At 46.5% G+C, this 20,755-nt stretch overlaps 2 protein-coding genes across 6 annotated transcripts in view; one reads left to right on the forward strand and one right to left on the reverse strand.

The window, feature by feature from the left end:
- The window catches only part of LOC125444590 (myosin-10-like), a 74,135-nt gene extending 68,938 nt beyond the window's left edge, over nt 1-5,197 (reverse strand). For all 5 annotated transcript variants that reach the window (XM_048517094.1, XM_048517092.1, XM_048517091.1 and 2 more), the window contains exon 1: nt 5,127-5,197. The gene's annotated coding sequence lies outside the window, so the exon portion shown is untranslated. The remainder of the gene's footprint in view (nt 1-5,126) is intronic.
- A 9,414-nt stretch (nt 5,198-14,611) lies between these two features.
- Nucleotides 14,612-19,650, forward strand: LOC125445065 (mpv17-like protein). The gene is made up of 5 exons (XM_048517895.1): nt 14,612-14,753; nt 15,648-16,052; nt 16,142-16,212; nt 18,141-18,170; nt 19,235-19,650. Exons 2-5 carry the CDS (start codon nt 15,731-15,733, stop codon nt 19,439-19,441), a joined length of 630 nt encoding a protein of 209 aa, XP_048373852.1. The 5' UTR covers nt 14,612-14,753; nt 15,648-15,730; the 3' UTR covers nt 19,442-19,650.
- The last annotated feature ends 1,105 nt before the right edge of the window (nt 19,651-20,755 follow it).

Below are 20,755 nucleotides of genomic sequence, written 5' to 3' on the forward strand. Positions count from 1 at the left end.
TGTCAGCCCCTTTGAGTCTCCTGCAGGAGAGAAAGTGGGGATATAAATCCAAACTCTTCTTCTTCTTCTGATGGGCCTCTGAAGGTGCTGGCCATAGATGCAGGTGAAATGTTAGGAGCAAAAACTACCAGCTCACGGCCACACAGCCCGGAAAACCCACAAAAGCTAGATGATGCCAGCCACTAATGCCTTCGACAATACTTAGGTAATGTTTGTTTCTCTCCCTGTAGCATCAGCCCTTTTAAGAGTAGACTTAAAATCAGACTGTATAAGTAGTTTGCTTCGTTTACCTTCTTTTTACCCATAAGGGTCAATGGCAATTCAAGGTAGAACCAAGATGGTAGAATGAGAGTTGCAAGCAACTGCTGCAGCTTTGGGGATCTAGAGATGCAGCTGCAATAAATGCAACCTTGTGCATGGCCAGAGAGGTAGGAAGGAAGGAAAAATAGACACTGAGAATACTTTTGCACAGTTTCTCCCTTGGACCTGTGAGTCCTGTGACTTTTGACTGCAAACCAGGGGGGCAAAATGGAAGACAAGACAGGAGTTGCATTAAATTCCAGGCTGCCTTTTTACAACTTTCTGCCCAGAAAGCTGAGAAAGTGGGCCCTGGAAAAAACCATCCATCCCCTATGTCCGTGGTGGCGAACCTTTGGCACTCCAGATGTTATGGACTACAATTCCCATCAGCCCCTGCCAGCATGGCTGATGGGAATTGTAGTCCATAACATCTGGAGTGCCAAAGGTTTGCCACCACTGCCCTATGTTGACATGACAGTCTGTACTTGCTGATCTTGTTGATTCCCCGTTGGAAGCGTTTGTTAACAGGGTCAGGAATTGAGGGTTTCCTGTCCTCTGTTTGAGACCCTGGACAGACACTGGCAGATAACGCTAACTAAATTGGATGGACAGTATGATTCAGCATAAGAGGAAGAAGAGTTTGGATTTATACCCCACCTTTCTCTCCTGTAAAAAGACTCAAGGTGGCTTACAAGCTCCTTTCCCTTCCTCTCCCCACAACAGACACCTGGTGAGGTAGGTGGGGCTGAGAGAGTCCCGAGAAATTAGATTAGCTCAGGGACTCATGTTTTCAGATAGCCTAGACACTCCCATCAGCTTGTCAGCATGGCCAATTGGCCATGCTGGTAGGGGCTGATGGGAATTGTAGTTCCTGAACATCTGGAGAGCCGCAGGTTCCCTACCCCTGGGCTAGCCCAAGGTCACTCAGCAGGAACGTAGGAGTGCGGAAACACACCTGGTTCACCAGATAAGCCTCTGCCACTCAGGCAGAGGAGTGGGGAATCAAACCCGGTTCTCCAGATTAGAATCCACCTGCTCTGAACAACGACACCAGACTGGCTCACGTCTAAGGCCGCTTCATGCGTCCACTTTGTCCTTCCACTGACACCTCCGCTATTAGCCACACTAGTGATGCCAAAGGAATTCTGGACCCCTTCCCAGGAAAGTCCAAGAGCAACCCTTCCCCCTAGATCGTTACCTCTTCTTCCTCAGTTCTGCCTATCCATTCGCCAGAATGTAGAGACAGCAGGAGTTTGGGTATCTACCGTGTTTCCCCAAAAATAAGACAGTGTCTTATATTAATTTTTGCTCCCAATGATGCGCTATGTCTTATTTTCAGGGGATGTCTTATTTTTCTGTGTTCTGTTCGTCGGGCATGCTTCCAAACAAAAACTTTAAGTATATGTCTTTACTCTTCTGGGATGCCCTGATATTTCCTTCAGACTTCAGCAAAAAGTCCTCTACTTATCAGCTTCTATTTTCAGGGGATGTCTTATATTCGGGAAAACAGGGTAAGAGTCAACAGGAATTTTGGGAGCCAGCGCGCGTGGCTTCTGTAGGATAGAATTTAGCAGATGACGGCCAGAGGTGTCAGGAGTCATGAGAGCAGGATAAGGACGGAAGCACGGCAAAAAGGGAGATAGCTGCTAGCGAGGAAACTGCTCTAGAGGTGTCACAGGAAGGAGGGAAGGCTCTCTGGAGATAGGATTGGGTCACTATGTGGGTCACAGCCAACTCCCTGGGAGCCAACTCCTCTGGGCCAACTACTGCGATCTTTGTAACTTTATCAGCCACAGGCCTGACAAACAAACCTGGCCTGAATGTGTGCCGCCAGTGTGTGTCAAGTTTGTGTTTGTGAATACGCACTCCTGCGTCAGCCCCACCAGGCCTCCGCCCCTTCCTCCAGAGCACACAGCACGCCCGCTAATTGTTGTGCCGGCTGGTTCCTATGACTCTTAACGTATCCAGAACTTCTGCCAAGATCACTGTTCCAAGTTTAGGATGGTGCGGAACAGGCTGGGAGGTGAGGAGGGGGCAGGGAACAGACGGGTTTCGCAGCCTATCTGTGCCCGTTGTTTCTATAAATATCGTTTGCCTGCAACATAACTAGTGCTGAAGTCTAGCAGAGAGGTCCTACGGGAAACTCAAGAGAGGCAAAGGGAATTAAGAAGAAGAAGAGTTTGGATTTATACCCCACCTTTCTCTCCTGTAAGGAAACTCAAGGTGGCTTACAAGCTCCTTTCCCTCTCCACAACAGAAACCTGGTGAGGTAGGTGGGGCTGAGAGAGTTCGGAGAGAACTGTGACTAGCCCAAGGTCACCCAGCAGGAATATAGGAGTGCGGAAACACATCTGGTTCACCAGATAAGCCTCCACCACTGAGGTGGAGGAATCAAACCCGGTTCTCCAGATTAGAATCCACCTGCTCTTAACCACTACACTCTCTCGGTTCTTGTCTTAACTCAACATGAAACCATGTATAAAATCAATTTTTAAAAAATCACAGCAGCCAATGCTAAACATCAGGTTCGGTATGCCGTTCCTAACTATTCTATTTTAAGAATTCGAAGTAAAAAGCTCAAGTCTGGCCCGTCAATGAACACCTTAATATCAGGGAACTCTGCCTCCTCAAAGTACTTTCTCTTCTGATAAGTCGGCCGCAACTTCCTACAACAGTACTCAGGCATCTGGACAATCTTCAAGGATCGGGGAACAACCCCCACCACCCCAACGAAAGCTGTATTTTCGTCAACCCGCTTCGCTAAAAACATGAACCCATCCAGGATTATGAAATCAGACAGACCGTCTCTTCAGATACAAAGAGCCACTTCGCCGCTAACGGCCAGCAAATGCCTTTTGAATAACGCATACCACATTAGCTGAATAGCGCAGAGAGAGCTAGAGACACACAGAGAGAGAATGTGGTTTTAGACTAAAGAGTATTCCTTCTGCATTAAATCACCTCGCCGAAGAATGTGCCAACATTTCATTGGTTAAAATGACACTTTTCCACTTCAAATTTCCACAGCGGTGCGTGCGTGCGTATAAAAGAGAGGAGACAGAGAAGGGGTGTGTGTGGGGGGTGTGAGCGACTCACAGTCTAAAAGTCAAATCACCTGTCAAACTTGACTTTGTAGATATTACTCCAATCCTTTTTTGTATACAAACAAGGAAAGCTGTTCCCCTAGTCTATTGTTCACACATCTGGAAAATACATGGGCGAAACGAAAGCTTACGCCTCAATAAAACTGTGAAGTTTCTAAGGTGCCCCCAACACTCCTCGCTGTTTTTTGCCACAACAGTGATCCCCTCTGGAATTCAGTGCCCTGTTGACACAGCGAACGCGAAGAATTCTCTGGGTTTTGCAGATCATATCTGTGCCCTTTGGTGGACTTTGCTAGATAAAACTCCTTAATTGAATTGATTGAATTCAGATGCCTCTTTCAGCTGCCTCGAATTAGAGGTTAGTCACACACGCAGCGAGAGAAGCTTCAAATGCCCCTCTCTTTTTTTTTTCATCACGAAAACACAAAGCCGCATTCCTGGCATGCTTGATGTTATTTCGGGGCATAAAACAAAAATTCCTGGACTTTTTTTTCCCCCTTGTCTCGAAAGGCAGCGGGCGCATGTGCCCGATCACATTTGCAATTCATTCCGTGACATTTTCAGTCCCTTACAGCCCACGGAGCGCCTCCCTGCTCCGTGTCTGGCCGCAGCAAACGTATTAATAGTACAATCAATCACATTATCCTTAAGGATTTGCATTTTGTGTGTGTGTGTGGGGGGGGGGAGACAGTAGAGAAAACCCCTTGCAGCAAGAGAGCTGCATTGACTAGCCGTTCTGGCTTCACCGTTGGGCCTACCCTTGCTGGAAAATCCTGACTGTGCGGAGGCTGACGAGAACCACTCCCAGCGATGACAGACCCTAGTTTCTCAAACCACCCGTTCCTCTTTGCATTCCCCTTCCCTGTAATTGAGTCTCGTGTTAGATGCAGTGACCCCTCAGCAATGTAGAATCAAGAGGCCTTTGCGGTACCGAAGGCATTTCTCCTTGGCAGGAACAATTCGCTCCATCCCTCCCAGCTCCCGAGGGGCAGACTTGGAGAAGGAAAAAGGACCCCCGTTACCTGAGCAAAGACCAGAATCAGATTAAAAGTAGGAATAGAGGAGGAGGAGGAACAATCTAGGAAGCAACCTTACAACAATTTCAACGGCTGATGCCCTCTGACCGGGCGCTAGCAAGCAGACGGATGACGGAACAGAGAGACACAGTGCCGAGGATGGTTATAAGAGGGTTAGGGAAGATACCGAGATTAGAGAACAAAGGGTATGGACTGAGGGCTGAAAAACCAGACTCCCATACCTGGGCACCATTAAGTAGGAAGCCGGGAGGCAGGTGCATGAATTCACAGGGAATCAGAGAATCTGAAAGCCAAGAGGCTGAGCCCGAAGGAGGCGACTGAGATATGGGGGGGAGGGGGAGTGGACTGAAAAATGACAAGCAGCATCAATTGTTTTAACATGGGGACAAACGGGTGACATTCCTGCCGATTCCTCCCTCCTCCACCCACAAGGCTACTTTTCCTGCAGCTTCCAAGTGAAAGAGCACCCCGGTTAGCTGCCAAGTGTCACACCTCTATACATTCCACCCGCAACCTGGACTATTAATGCAAAGGTCTGGATGTTGCAAGCACACGCTGATCCCCCCCTTCCCCCTCTACCAGCCTGTAGGAAGCCCTTGATGTCATCCGTGGCACCCAAGAGCCACTGAAGCAGAGGCCACGCCAGGATGCAGACGGAGGAGGCCCAGTGGGAGGCATACAGTACCTTAGCAGACAGAAGCGCTCTCCCCTCCCCACGCCTGGCAGAGAGAGATCTTGACACTTCCAAGGCCCGACAGCAACTGAGCGGCCACTGGTGAAGGGGAGGAGTCCGGGTGTCGTGGCCACGCCCACCCCGACCAATCACCGCAGAGAGGGTGCGGATGGCGGCGGCGGGGGAGCAATCTGACTGCAAGGGAAAGACAGGCTGGGAAATGCAGTCACAGACACGCCCCTTGCGGGGCGGGGACCGGGTGACTGACGCCGCAGCCCACCAAACAGAGGAGGCGGAGTGGGTGGGCCTTTTGGAGGGTGAATGGATCCCTTTGTGTGTGAACAGGAATTGAGGGGAAGGGAGGGGGAAGGATGAATGAGGTCTATTGTCTGCTGGGAGGGGGATTGGGATTATGTCAGGGACTACCCCCCCCTTCTGTAGTCTCTCCTATTCCTAACCAAGGGACCCTTCTGCATAACTCAGCCTCCCCTCCTCCCCTCTGCTTAACCCACTCGATCAATAACTCCCCAACCTTCTGCTTCATAAGACTGATTAAAAACCTGACACTTTAATGTGGAGGAGGCTGCCTACTGCATCTCTGCATGAGTCACTGCTCTGGCTTGGCCTCCTTTCAGTCCACTTCTGCTGGAGGTGGGGGAGAAATCCTGCCTCATCTCTGCATTGGATGCTGGGATAGACAGACTAGAAACAAATCGAAGACTTCTGGTGACAAAAGTGTGGTTACTAACAGTCACGTTTTGGTTTCCGCTGCATTATAGAGCTAAACCTAATAGTTTTATTGCTGCCCTGCTGGCTGACTATCAATCATCAGGGTGGCAAAGACAGATTGATTAGTAGGAATCTCATTAGATTCCTTACATTGTCTACCGGAAAAATCTGTGTTGGACATAATTAAAGGCAGATTGTTAGACAACGAACTTCACACATTTAGCTGTCAAGTTAGGGAATCCCATTAATATGAGTCTAGGGATCTTGCAACGTGGTGACCTATTTTTACCACCTGACTGATTCACAACAACACAGGACATACTTCCTAGCAAGATTCAGTGTGTTACCTTTGGTAATATTATATGGGAGATTCCAGAAAACACCACTTGCAGCTACCCTGTTTCCCCGAAAATAAGACATCCCCTGAAAATAAGACGTAGTAGAGGTTTTGCTGAAGTGCGAAATATAAGGCATCCCCCGAAATAAGACGTAGCAAAGTTTTTGTTTGGAAGCATGCCCGACAAACAGAACACAGAAAAATAAGACATCCCCTGAAAATAAGACATAATGCATCTTTGGGAGCAAAAATTAATATAAGACACTGTCTTATTTTTGGGGAAACACGGTAGACTACGTCCCTTTGGCCCGCACCTTATAGAATCTGCCATACATGTTCTCTTGCACTGCCTCTTTTACCAGATAATTTAGTCCAAGCTCATCAGTAAGGAATGGCATTCTGACAAGGACAAGGTCACTTTTGCTTGAAAGGCGGGGAAAAATTCCCTGCCATCAGAAGAGGCTGCCCGCTGCATCCCTGCATGACCCTTGGCTTGCCTCTTTTCAGCCAGGAGGCAGACACGAGTTGTGCAGAAACACACAAAGTGGCCCTTCTGAGGTCAGACGATTTTTGTTCTTTCATGCTCTGAAAGTTAACGTGATACTTAAATTCTGCTTCCAATTTTAATCCAGGAGGAAAACATGTCTTGTGGTATGGAAACCACAATAGCTTCTCTTCCCACAGAATACGAAATGTAAATCCTATTTTTTTTCTTCACGTCTGCATTTCCACAGACAGTAGAGAATCTGGACAAGCAAGGTTGTAACCAAGCTGCTGGAATTTCTTGGTAACAGGAACAACCATCTGAGAAATTTCCCTAACCCAGATCTCCCCTTGCAGGAAACTATAAACTTTTAGGGGGTTCTGCAGCCTGATTCCCGGTTCTTCCCCTCCCCTTATGAACATGCGCCCCTACATTTCATAGCTCTTGAGGGGGAGGGCTCATTCCTCATGAGCCTGTTCTCTCCATCACCACCTTGTTTTCCTCTTGGTTGCTTTTCAAATTCTTTTTTTTTTCTGCATAGCAAACGGAAGTCCCTGAAGTAGACAGAAAGTTCTACCTTGATTTGTGGGTGGCCTGGTTTTGCTACTTTTGGGACTGGCGCAAGTCACCCATTTGCCTCCTATTACTCGGAATGACATTATGTGTGTGAAGCAAGTGTGATTGACCTACAAAGCTCTAGCCGATCTTATCAGAGAGTGGTTCAGACCAGACATTTGTGATCGGCCAGAATCGCTTCCATAATGAGTAGGGCCTTCTCGGGGGTCATGGCGGAGCTTTGGAATGCTGTTTCGCCTGCCTGTGGTTTGGTCAGCACCCTCTCTCTAGAAGGAAACCTCGTTCGGCTGCTGGGCTTTTGAAAATTCTTAATATTTTACAGATTAATGAATGTGTGTGGGTGTGTGCATATATGTATACATTTGGCACAAGCTTTTGAAAGCTACAGATCAGATAATCTAACTCGTTAAGTTCAATGCAATGAATTTGGCAGTCTTTCAAATGTCGCTTTCCTGCAATACACTAACATGGACATTTTAACATATTTTATTTTTTACATCACTTCGCGATTCAAAAATGAAAACCAAAACAGAAATGGTGAGTACACACAGGCTGCTTCCACATAGAAATGATTCTCTCATTGCTTGCTGCTGACTGTGCAGAAGCGTTTATAGTGGCAACATAGCATCCACACAATAATTCCCCCTGCTCTTTTCTATTTTAAGCCTCTTGTTGTAGCAACTATGCCCCCTTCCACTGGACAACTTTTGTAAAAAGGGGGAAATGCTAGACGGCTATAGTTTTATACCATTACAGTTGCCTATTGCTTTCATTTACTAGTTCCCAATTTTCATTTATAAACAAAAATTCGTGCCTAGCCCTTTTTATTGTGGAGTTATGAGGAGAAACATGCAGCATTCCCCTCAAATCTCTGCAACAAACAAGGTTAGAGACTTAACCAAGGCCCCTTCCGCACACGCAAAATAATGTGTTTTCAAACCACTTTCACAACTGTTTGCAAGTGGATTTTGCTATTCCGCACAGCTTCAAAGAACGCTAAAAGCAGTTTGAAAGTGCATTATTCTGCATGTGCGGAATGAGCCAAAAAGTGAAAACTGGGAATTAACAGGTCATTAAATTTGTTATAATGTTTTTTGCACAAGAGCAATCTATCAGTTAACATTTTTTCAAGCCTAGCAAAAGACCCTAGTTTGGGGAAAGTGGCAGTTTTGAGGGAGTTAAGGAAGGAAAATGGTGTACATGTAGGCATATTTCTCCTCCCTAAATTTCACTTTTTTATTGTAACAGTTCTTTCCTATTTTTGACAGACAAACAGCTTTGGAACTGGTAGGAAAGACGAGCAGTCTGTATCTTTGCCAAATATTACTCTCCAAATTTAAATTCCTCTCTTTCTCTTTTGATTATCTAAGGAAGATAATAACTCCGCTCCAGAATTTCTCCAACATTCATCTTCTTGTGTCCACAGAATGATTTTTCTACTTGCCCCTAAATCCTTCAACATCTGACAGTTTTGATCCAGACAGCTGCAAAACAAAACAAAGACGTCTGTAAAACCAGTCCAACACTTTCTTCTGTTATTTTCAAGAACGAGGATACATCGAGGTTTCATCATTGCAGAAAAATCTGGTTTAGCTTCATTTTTAATTGGCTTTTACACGAAATATCCAGAGCATCTCACAAGAAAAAGGTCTGGTTTTACCCACTGCTCTGAGAGCTGGGTCCTTCATAACGTTACCTTCTGGGACACACACTTCTTGAAACAGGTAGCACGATGTTTTATTTTACTTTCCTCATTTATACCCTTCCTTGCCTTCCAAAGAGGACCCAAAATGGCTTACACTGTTGTCTTCCATTTTATCCTCACAAAAGTTAGGTCTCCGAGATGCTAAACGAACACGCTGTCAAACCGTTTGGTGGTATACCATAAATGCTTTTAAGTCAATTGACGCAAAAGTAATTGCTCTGAAAAACAGGACGAGACAAACTAAAACTTGTTTGCTCTGTTTCTGAACAAAGCCTAGAATTAAACAAACAACAACAGTTGTGTTGCTGCTGAACCACAAAACCTGTCCAGACAACCACATGTAACGCTGACAGGCAGAGAGGAACTGGAGAGCACAGGTTACAGTTTAATTAATTTACTACTTCAAGAAATACCATCTGTTAGGACAGTTAGAACAAAGTAATAACAACAAAGTCCACAGTGTTATATGTGCGGGTTTTTGAGTCCAAGCTGAAAACATTAATATTCTCTATTAGAAGAAGAAGAAGAAGAAGAAGAAGAAGAAGAAGAAGAAGAAGAAGAAGAGTTGGATTTATATCCCCCCTTTCTCTTCTGCAGGAGGCTCAAAGGGGCCTACAATCTCCTTGCCCTTCCCCCCTCACAACAAACACCCTGTGAGGTAGGTGGGGCTGAGAGAGCTCCGAGAAGCTGTGACTAGCCCAAGGAGTCACCTGAAGCTACGCTTGTAGGCGTGTATAGGCCCCTAATCTGAATTCCCAGGAAAGAAGTTTCCCACAGCTCAGGCGGCAGAGCTGGGAATCAAACCCGGTTCCTCCAGATTAGATACACGAGCTCTTAACCTCCTACGCCACTGCTGCTCCGATTTTGGCAACCGATTTAGAACTGTGGCCCTGCTGTTGGCCCAGAGATTTGTCGCTGAGGTAACCAAGGAAAGGAGTGCTCTCCCCCTCCTCCATCACCTGCCATTTTGGGCAGGAAAACACCACCTGAGTTCGGAATATTCTGGAAAGAGCTAGTATGCTTTGGAATAATTTTCCACAACAGGTCTGCGCAAACATGGTCCCATGTGTGTCTCCACAGACCCCGAAGATGAACCCAGGCCACATGTGTCAAAATGGTGGCATGAACGTACCTTCACACGAACACACCCACCCACAAGCAATTTCACACACACACACCCATAAGCGAATTTTGCATGATGGTTTTGAAGCACATAAATCCTTAAATGACTGCCTTTGCCTCTGCTCTCCGAAAGCGACACTTCCCCCTTGTGGCGGGCAGGTAGCTCAGCTCCATTCCTAAACGACTGTTGTGCCCATTTATTTGCCAAATGACACAGCAGAAGAGGACCCCGGGCAAACGTCACAGACTAAATGCGGAGCCGGAAAGTGTCACAAGAGCAGATGAAATTCATTGGAGCGGGGCCCGAAGGAAAAGGTTTGTCGAGCCACTTTTAGAGGTAGAAGTGACTCATCAAACCAGCCTGTTACCGTTCTGTCACCCGAAGGACGATGCTCAAAGCACACAACTATATTTATACCTGCCCAGCTCAGACAAATTCCAGGGTAGTAGGACTGTTAGTGCTTTGCAGCCAAAACAACAGTGTCTTATGGCACAAGTTTTTACAGGCCAAAGTCCTTTTGGTCTGATCATATAAGGCCTATGAAACTGCCCTATACTGAGTCAGAGACTTGGTTTGTTAAGGTCAGTGCGGTCTACTAGGATTGGAAACAACTCTCAGGGTTTTAGCTGGAGATGACAGGAACTGAATCTGTGACTTTGTGATACAAAGCAAGTATTCTAAAACACAGTCCTGACCAATATTGTCTACATCTGCACTGGCCACAATAAAGTTATCCCTTACACATTGCTGACGTAAGGGCAGAGGTGGGATCCAGCAGGTTCTCACCAGTTCCCGAGAGTGGGTTACTAATTATTTGTGTGTGCTGAGAGGGGGTTACTAATTGGGTCTGCTTTTCCGTTAGAAATCCCATTAGGTCCAAAAATCATAAAGTCCTGTTGTTTCCTATGTGGCTGGCTAGCGAAGGTAGAAAACGGGAGATAATTCTCCCTGTTGGGCTGTTTTAAAAACATGTTTTAGTAATATGGTAAAGTTCCTTGTTTAAGGAAAGTATCCTTCTTTTGATTTCTAGAAACAACATTAAGTATTTGAAAGTATTAGTAAGACGATAGGACTTGCTATAATGAGTTTAAATTATGGACAGAAAGATACCAGCTCGAAATTAGGAACTTTTTTTTTACAGTAAGAGTTTTTTACAGTAACAGATAAATTATTAATTTCCCGCCCCCGGAATGCCCGGCCACACGCCCGTCATGCCCCGCCCAGCCCCATTGGCGCTACGCCACTGTTTGAATCCCACCACCATGGGAACCTGATACCAAAATTTTTGGATCCCACCACTGGGTAAGGGGCAACCCTGTGATCTAAAAATCCACGTAAAATGTTCGGGCCTGCCCTTCCTACCAGACGATAAGTAGGAATTTTTCTTCTAACGTACAAAAAGAAGTTGTGTATATGTATGATATTAAAAGATTAAAAATATGTTGACATCATACAATACTCTACTATACTTTTCTGTGTCGTCTTTTGGGTTTTGCTCGTCGTCTGCGGCTTCCGCGAAACTCCCCCGAAATTCCCATTTAATTTCTTTATGCCGACCTGCAATTGTATCAAAACCACAATGTGGAAAGTCGTGATGTGGAAGCGGTAACTGTATAAGCCTCAGTATCTTGGTTAATCTTTAAGGTGCCACAAGATTATGTGGTGCTCAGACAGATTCTTGGCAAATGCAAAACTCATAACCCAAACTAAACAAAACGTCCTCTGAATCGAGATAGGAACAAGAGGCCATTATCTCAGGTTGCGAACTAACCTCGCTTTCACAAGACTTTTAACTGTCACTTAATTCAAGCTCCTAACCATACAGGATTTTTCATTAAGTAAAAAGGAAGAACGGTTCTTAAGGAACGCAAAGACATAACAAAATCCACGTTATCCAAAAAAGAAAACCTATCTTAACAAAATCATGCAAACTTCCTGCTAAAATTAGCCTCCCTTCCGGAGACGTTAAAAGTACCAAATGCAATACCATTTTGTTAAAAGAGGAGATCCGGGAAATTTCAAGCCAAATAGCCTATCTCTTCTGGATAAATTGGATGAAATTGTTACCAAAGATAGAATTATTCAGCATTCAGCGGAGAGAGTCCTACAGAGCAAGGAAGAATCTACTTGCCTACATGGAAGCTCCATCCCACATATCTTTATGGGGTGCTTATCACTAGTAGACATACTTCAATTTAAAAAAAACCCTTTGACTAACTTCCTTGCAAAAGAGTTCCATGGGGGTAGAAGACGAATAAGAGTTTGGATTTATATCCCCCCTTTTTCTCCTGTAAGGAGACTCAAAGGGGCTTACAATCTCCTTTCTCTGCCCCCCACAACAAACACCCTGTGAGGTAGGTGGGGCTGAGAGAGCTCAGAGAGAACTGTGACTAGCCCAAGGTCACCCAGCTGGCGTGTGTTGGAGTGCACAAGCTAATCTGGTTCACTAGATAAGCCTCCACAGCTCAAGCGGCAGAGCGGGGAATCAAACCTGGTACTCTAGATAAGAGTGCACCTGTTCTTAACCACTTCGCCATGCTGGCCATCAAGCTACAGTTGACTTATGGCGTTCGGGTTTTCAAGGAAATAGGTACCTTTATTTTCTGATGTTTGGTTCACTCTAAACTGAACAGTAGGTATTTACTGTTATGGATAGCTGTGGGTTCAACACTGCCACCTGGATCCTTTGGTAGTTGCCCACTGGTGCTGTTTATGTACAGCTGAGCCATGCCCCCTCCCCATGGTCGGACTGAATTCAGATCAGCAGGCAGGAGATGTGAAATGCGTAAATCCTCCCGTAGTGTCTATTGCAAGGCTTAGATAATACATAAAGCTCACTTGAGGGACTGGAGTCTGTAAACAGAAGTGACCCTTTCAGCTCCCTTATTCAAAGGACAACTCCTAATCTGAGCCGAACCACTCATGAACCTGTCAAACTAAGGAGTCGGTTCTCCTGCCAAGTACCCAAAGAGCCAATTTTGTTGTCAGCGTTAGAGGTGAATCAGAAGAGGTAGAATCCACAATTTACTGGATTGTAAACATGGAAATCTGCCCGACGGCAACTCAGAAATAGGGCCGTTTATCTCAGTATGGCCCACTAGGATGGAAACTTTTATTGTTTTAATTGCTTGGTATGTTTTGTGGAATTTGTACTGTATTTATTATGCATGTCAACTGCCCTAAGCCTGGCCCCGGTTGGGAAAGGGTGGGATAGCTAAACAAACAAACAAACAAACAAAATAGACAGACACAAACAAACAAACAAACTCAGCAATCTTTCCAGAGCCTGCAAAATATGATCCTTTAACTGGGAAAGATGTGGATAGAACCTGTGTGTGTTTAATACCATTTCTCCAAAAATAAGACATCCCCTGAGAATAAGACGTAGTAGAGGTTTTGCTGAAGTGCTAAATATAAAACATCCCCCGAAAGTAAGACGTAGCAAAGTTTTTGTTTGGAAGCATGCCCGTCGAACAGAACACCAGAGCATGCAGCCGTGGAGCGGAAAAATAAGACATCCCCTGAAAATAAGACATAGCGCATCTTTGGGAGCAAAAATTTATATAAAACACTGTCTTATTTTCGGAGAAACACGGTACCATCAAGTTGCTTCTGACTTATGGTAACCCTATGAATCAATGACCTCCAAAATATCCTATCATTGTATTGTCGAAGGCTTTCATGGCTGGAATCACTAGAGCATTGTGGGTTTTCTGGGTTGCATGACTGTGTTCCAGTAGCATTTTCTCCTGACGTTTTGCCTGCTCTGAGATCTTCAGCACGCAAGAGCCAGTGCGGTGCAGTAGTTAAGAGCAGGTGCACTCTGGAGAACTGGGTTTGATTCCTCGTTCTGCCAGCTTGAGCTGTGAGGTTTATCTGGTGAACCAGATTAGCTTGTGCACTCCAACACATTTGACAGCTGGGTGACCTTGGGCTAGTCACAGTTCTTCGGAGCTCTCTCAGCCCCCCCCCACCTCACAGGGTGTTTGTTGTGGGGGGAGGGAAGGGAAAGGAGATTGTCAGCCCCTTTGAGTCTCCTTACAGGAAAGGGGGGATATAAATCCAAACTCTTTTTTCTTTTTCTTCTGCCCCTACACCGCACAGAACAGGAGTTTGCATGACTCCTTTTCATGTTATTTGCATAACAGTTCTTGCAGAGGAATCCTCCTCCCGGGTTTCTGCCTCGTATGGATTCCAGAAAAGGATGGTAAAAGAGCCCCCTCTCGTGTCTAGTCGCGTTCCTGACCCCCAGTTATTGACTGGGATTAACAGTGGGGACAGACATCATGACATGGGACCCGCGGTCCAGCTAGCGCGTGTTGCATTTGCGCCGCCTGCAGCTCTGCTGATCAGCATTTTCCCAGGTCGCGCTTGCAGTTAACCCTTCCTTCCCCGACCCGTACCTGGGGCTGGAGGTTGGAGCAGGGGCTCTTATTGGTTGCAACGGGCTGCTCTCCCTCCCTCCCCACAGACCTTTGCCCCGCTGCAGTTGCTTGCCAGCAGCGGCGGCGGGGGGGGGGGGGGGTCAGCCTGGGGAAGCGTGCCCACTGCGCAGGTCTGCCAGCCACCGTCCCAGTGGGGTTTCCCTTCCAGCCCTTTCCCTTTTCTGGACCGTTCCCATATTTGTAGCTCTGGTCCGCGTGCTGAATCGGCCCTCCCTGAGAACCAGCACTGGGGAAAGACAGGTTGGGAGTTAGAGAGAAAAGAGTGGGGGTGCATGGATGAACTTTTAGCTAGACTTTTTGCCCTAAGTCAGTTGGCAAGGACATATGCATGAAATGTGTTCAGTCTTGCTGCTTGGTCAAGTTTTTATGTGTACATAGAAGGTGTTGGTGCGCGATGAATGGTGGGAAATGTGTGAGTGCCCAAATTTTAACCCAGCCTGGTATCAGGGGGAGGGGGGTGCCTTAGACAGACCCTGCCCCAACTGTACAGAGCACAGCTGCCAGAGTAAGGGAAGGAGGTTTGGCGCACCACCACCATTGAATATTAGAATCATAGAGTTGGAAGAGACCCCCAAAGGCCATCGAGGCCATCCCTCTGCAATGGAGGAGCACATAATCAAATTAGCACCAAGAAGATATCACAGGAAACAAAAGCAGGAAATGGGCACAGGAACTGTCATGAGGCCAGCTTGTCGTCCAGTGGAATATACCCAGAGGTGGGATCCAGCAGGTTCTCACAGGTTCCCGAGAACAGGTTACTAATTATTTGTGTGTGCCGAGAGGGGGTTACTAATTGGTGATTTTGCCACGTGATTTTTGCCTTAGTTACGCCCCACCTCTCAGCAGTAGCGCGCAGAACTTGAAGCAGTCTAACAGGAGGTGCACCGGCGTGCGTGGCAGCCTGCACCTGCGTGCATTCGTTTCCCACCCAAGGACCAGTGCAGCGGCTGAGTCCTTGCCACAGCCCCACCCAGGAATGCCCCGCCCCCGCCATGCCCCGCCCATCCCCATTGGCGCTATGCCACAGTTTGAATCCCACCACCATGGGAACCTGTTACTAAAATGTTTGGATCCCACCACTGAATATACCTGTGCAACCTTGTAGGTTATAGGTTTGTGTTTGCTTATTTGCAGGTAACTTACGCAGCTATACAATCCACCTGGAGTTCCTGACCGTTCGAGGAACAGGACTTAGACCACATTAGCTCCCTAACCTAATGCTGCCCCTGCTGGGCATGGTGCGTCGCCACCCGTGGCTGGCAAGCGTGGCTGCTTATGGGACGCTGTTTTCAGCAGCAGATGTGGCCCAGCAGATGTTGGCCAGGCCGCGCCAGGACCTCTCTGAGCCGGAATATTTGGATCTGAAGCAGACCGGGAAAGTGGCGGTCGTAGGATTCAGCTTCCATGCCAACTTCAATTATATCTGGTTCCGGATTCTGGAGCACCTTTTCCCAGGAACGAACCCCGCCAGGGTGATCGTGAAGGTTGCTTGTGACCAAGCTATAGCAGCACCAGTCACCATCGGAGCATTTTATGTTGGTGAGAGAGAGGGTGTGGGGTGGGGTAGATGGGCAACCCTTCAGAGATGTTGATCTGGGTAAAAATTTGGCATCTTCTGCCCATTCCAGGCTTGTCGCTCCTGGACGGCGAAAGTGACGTTTGGGGGAACTTCCGGGAGAAGTTTTGGCCAACCTACAAGGTATTTACAACAATGTGTGGCGGTGGTTTCATGTTGTATTTACCGTGGAACAGATTGCAAAGTAGCGGGGTGTAATGTAAATACATTCAGCAGATATTACAAGAAACAAATGGTCATAATAGAACCGTTTATCAGCGCTCAATACTGTTCCAGGTGTTTCCAGTACTCATTACCTAAGCAATCCTTCCAATAACCTCAGCTTGTTAGATATGTCAATATTATCACCTTGTGGGAAACGGAGAACTGTTCATGTAAGGCAGTCTACTGTGGTGATGTCAGAGATGATTAGATTTAGGACTCAAGTTAACTGAGTCACTGAGAGATCTGTGACTGGATCTATGATCTCCCATAATCTTTTTGAGAACATCTGCAGGAGGCTGTGATTTAGAACAGATCAGGGCTCTCAGGGGAAAACATACCTCATTATCCTATGAATGCTCTGCTAATAGTAGTAGTAGTAGTAGTAGTAGTAGTAGTAGTAGTAGTAGTAGTAGTAGTAGTAGAAGAAGAAGAAGAAGAAGAAGAAGAAGAAGAAGAAGAAAGAGGAGGAGTTTGGATTTAAATCCCCCTTTCTCTCCTGCAAGGAGACTCAAAGGGGCTTACAATCTCCTTTCCTTTCCTGCCTCACAACAAACACCCTGTGGGGTGAATGGGCTGAGAGAGCTCCGAAGAACTGTGACTTGCCCAAGGTCACTCAGCTGAGGTGGAGTGCACAAGCTAATCTGGTTCACCAGATAAGTCTCCACAGCTAAAGTGGCGGAGAGGGGAATCAAACCCGGTTCCTCCAGATTAGAGTGCACCTGCTCTTAACCACTATGCCACTGCTGTTCCTGAGGGCAGTCTCATCCAGTTCCTGTTTGCGTGATGGCCCTCTGACCCACTTCACTTGATCTGCAAGTGTCCTCCAAGTGCTGGCAAGATCTTTTGGAGGGTCACAGGAGGTTCTTGAGAGAAGGAGGAGGAGGAGGAGAAAGATCCATTCACACCAATGGCATATCCGTAGGATGCCACCCAAAAGGTAGCTTGCACTCAAGGATCTTTCATATTTTTGAGCTTCGGTCCAGAAACTCCCCATTCACTGCACAGTCTTTCAGCCACTAAAATTAGCTTGGATTGTTTTTTTTTACATTTTCAGCATATCTGTGTCGCACTTTAAAAAGCTGTAGCGGATTGTGAACATTTTAAGCGGTTACTTGATGAAATAAGGTGTGTAAATAGTATATGAGTCAAATAGTAAATAGTATATGAGTCTGCTTTCTGGTAGCATCACGCTCCCGCTACAAGGCATACTCAGATAACAGAGTGACCTGAACGTTATTTGCAAGTGGTCCCGGAAGGACTTGGTAAATTGTCTATAGAGCCAGCGTGGTGTAGTGGTTAAGAGCAGGTGCACTCTAATCTGGAGAACTGGGTTTGATTCCCCACTCCTCCATCAGAGTGGCTGAGGCTTATCTGGTGAACCAGATGTGTTTCTGCACTCCTACATTCCTGAGCCCTCCGGGGGTAGGGCGGTTTATCAAATTGAATAAATAAATAAATAAAAGTATACCGCTGAAGAAAAAAAGCATACTTGTCTTTTGGATTTTGTAGTAGGCCTCACCTTAGAAGAGGTGTTCCCCGCTGTTTGACTGCAGAAGGGGAATGCATCTTCTTGTGCAGCTACTTGCTGCCTGTCAGAATGTGTGCTAAAAATTATGTACTTTAAAAAAATCTGCTGCCTAGAGCACCATTTCTTGATCAACTGATCCTATTGCTTTGTGCTGCAGAGTAAATTTCCAGCTTTCGTTGTAAACTGCTTTGAGCTCTGTAGGAAGAAAGCTCGCTGCTAAACATTTAATATAAAATAAATCCATGCCAAACCTTGAGTGCTAAATCCAAGAACTGGCATGGAACTGGAACTTTAGCTCTTCCATATTTTCTCTTTTCAGGCTGGAGTGCTCTGTTGGACTTTATTCCAGGTGAGTGCGATTGCCCCCCTTTCCTTCTCTCGCCCCAACATCTGAATCTCAGAGCTGCCAACTTTTTTTCTGGCAGGGCTCCTGTGCCTTTAAACAGCTGCAAGAGGAGCAGCAATTCATCAGGAGATTTCCCAGCAAGAAGGGGGAAGTGATGGGAAGGCTTCACCTGATGTATTTCTGCCTGTTCCTGCAGCTGTGAAAGAACACAGGAGCTGTGTAGGTTCCAAAGCTTTTGGGAAGGGGTGTTAGTGTGTGACAGTGGCATGCCATGGTTATTTGTAGGTGTGTGAGGCAACCATGAGGGATTTTTTTAAGAATATCCCACAAATTAAAAACTCAATGTCTGCTTTCTGGTAGCATCAGTCTCCCGCTACAAGGCACACTCAAATAACAGAGTGATCTGAACATTATTTACAAGTGGTCCTGGAAGCACTTGGTAAATTCTCTATAGAGCCAGCGTGGTGTAGTGGTTAAGAGCAGGTGCACTCTAATCTGGAGAACTGGGTTTGATTCCCCACTCCTCCACCAGAGTGGCTGAGGCTTATCTGGTGAACCAGATGTGTTTCTGCACTCCTACATTCCTGCTGGGTGACCTTGGGCTAGTCACGGTTCTATGGAGCTCTCTCAGCCCCACCCATCTCACAGGGTGTTTGTTGTGAGGGGGGGAGGGAAAGGGGATTGTAAGCCCATTTGAGTCTCCTTACAAGAGAGAAAGGGGGGATATAAATCCAAACTCCTCCTCCTTCTTCAGGCTAGCTCCCTGTGAGGTAAATTGGTGTGCAAGAGTTTTGGTGTGCAAGAATTAATGGTATACATTTGTCACTATGTGGTTGCTCAAAAAGGGTAGGTTTGGTTTAGCAGGGAGGACACAAGCAGGGCCCTGAGGCTCCAGGGATCCTTCTCAAGCGCAGGCCTTGGCAGGTACCTGGACCTGCTAACATAAATGTCCTTTAGACTATAAAAGAGCCAAACCCGCCATTTGTCAGATCAAAGGAGGCACCACACAGGAAAAAGCCTCCATCTTAGAACTGCTGCTAGTTTTTGTCTCTTGCTCCCTCAACCAGGCAGTGAATTTCACTCTTGTTCCACCTGTGCTGCGAACCACCTACGTGGGTGCCTGCTCTTTCCTGTGGACAGCTTTTCTCTGCTATCTGCGCCAACATAATGCCCAAGATACCACCGCCCGAATCTTCCAGGCACTGCCAGGCCTGGCAGGTCTCTTTCCACCGACAGCAGACGAGAAGGAAGTAAACATGCCCTCCGAGAGATAACCAAGGGACTCCATAAATCTGTATATCACTGATTGTATTCCTCCTCCGCCCCATTTCTGGCGTTTGGACAAATGCTGCCCGACACCGGCTGATTTCAGAGCGGTGCTTAGCCATCTGGGTCTCTTTCAGGCTTGGCATCCTATAGGTGGGTGGCATCCAGTCGAACAAATACAAAGGACAAAATCCAAAATAGTTCAAGCTGGTTTGTATTAAAAAGTCCCGACTTGATTTTTTCAGGGGTGTAATCAGTGGCGGGATCCAAAAATTTTAGTAACAGGTTCCCATGGTGGTGGGATTCAAACTGTGGCGTAAACCAATGGGGATAGGCATTTTGACGGCGGGCGTCAGGCGGGCATTCGGGGGGGCAGCGGGGCATTGCTGAAGCCGAGGGCGCTGTGGCAAGGACGCAGCCTTGGCAACAGGTCCTTGGGCAGGAAACGAATGCAGATACCAGGCGGCCGCGCCCGCCTTCCGCACCTCCTGCTAGACTGCTTCAAGTTCTGCGCGCTACTATTGAGGAGGGGCGTCACTAAGGCAAAAATCACGTGGCAAAATCACCAATTAGTCACCCCCTCTCGGCACACACAAATAATTAGTAACCTACTCTCGGGAACCGGTGAGAACCTGCTGGATCCCACCTCTGGGTGTAATTTTTCATCCAAAGGTAGATCTTTCTGGGCACACAAATTTGCTTTCAGAAAAAAATGTTTATTCTTATTTAATAAAAAAAAATTACAGCGAAGAAGCGTAATATACAATACAGTTCTTAATGAACATTTTTAGATAGGACAAATAACAAAAGGAACAGAAAGCCCAAATGAGCAAATGTAAACCATTTATATACATTTACACAACATCACGGATAGGATATGAAATACGCATTGTGACATAAGCCACATTTGCTATTTCAGTTTATTATTTCAGAAAACATCAACACATTATAAATTCCTCCATAAACAGGTGCCGTCAGCATGAGACACTGAAGGACATGGGTTGGACTTGGCACTTGGCGCATGAAAAAAATGTGCTTTTATCTGAATACAGGAAATCCTGCTGACACAGCACAAAACAGCTCAGGGCTTCTCGGATTCTGCCAGCCATGAACGCTTTGTTTTCAAATGCTTCTTCACAGAATTAAAATAAGACTGAGGTTCTCAGAGTGCAGAGTTCTGCTCCGAGGGCCAACTGATGCAGCAAAATGGCTGGACGATGAACGAGAAAGCCCCCAGTTTCAATATCTCATCTTGGTGACCTCGTTCCGGCAGCCATTTTGTAACTAGCTCCACCTCCCGTAGCAGCCATTTTGTGGTGGTG

The sequence above is a fragment of the Sphaerodactylus townsendi genome, linkage group LG15, assembly GCF_021028975.2.
Source record: "Sphaerodactylus townsendi isolate TG3544 linkage group LG15, MPM_Stown_v2.3, whole genome shotgun sequence".
Lineage (NCBI taxonomy): Eukaryota > Metazoa > Chordata > Lepidosauria > Squamata > Sphaerodactylidae > Sphaerodactylus > Sphaerodactylus townsendi.

Excerpts from the sequence above, each read along its gene's own strand:
- LOC125445065 (XM_048517895.1), top strand. The coding sequence starts at position 15,731 with ATGCTGCCCCTGCTGGGCATGGTGCGTCGCCACCCGTGGCTGGCAAGC. Across the intron at positions 16,053-16,141 it reads CATCGGAGCATTTTATGTTG|GCTTGTCGCTCCTGGACGGC; the intron begins GTGAGAGAGAGG and ends TGCCCATTCCAG. Across the intron at positions 16,213-18,140 it reads AGTTTTGGCCAACCTACAAG|GCTGGAGTGCTCTGTTGGAC; the intron begins GTATTTACAACA and ends TTCTCTTTTCAG.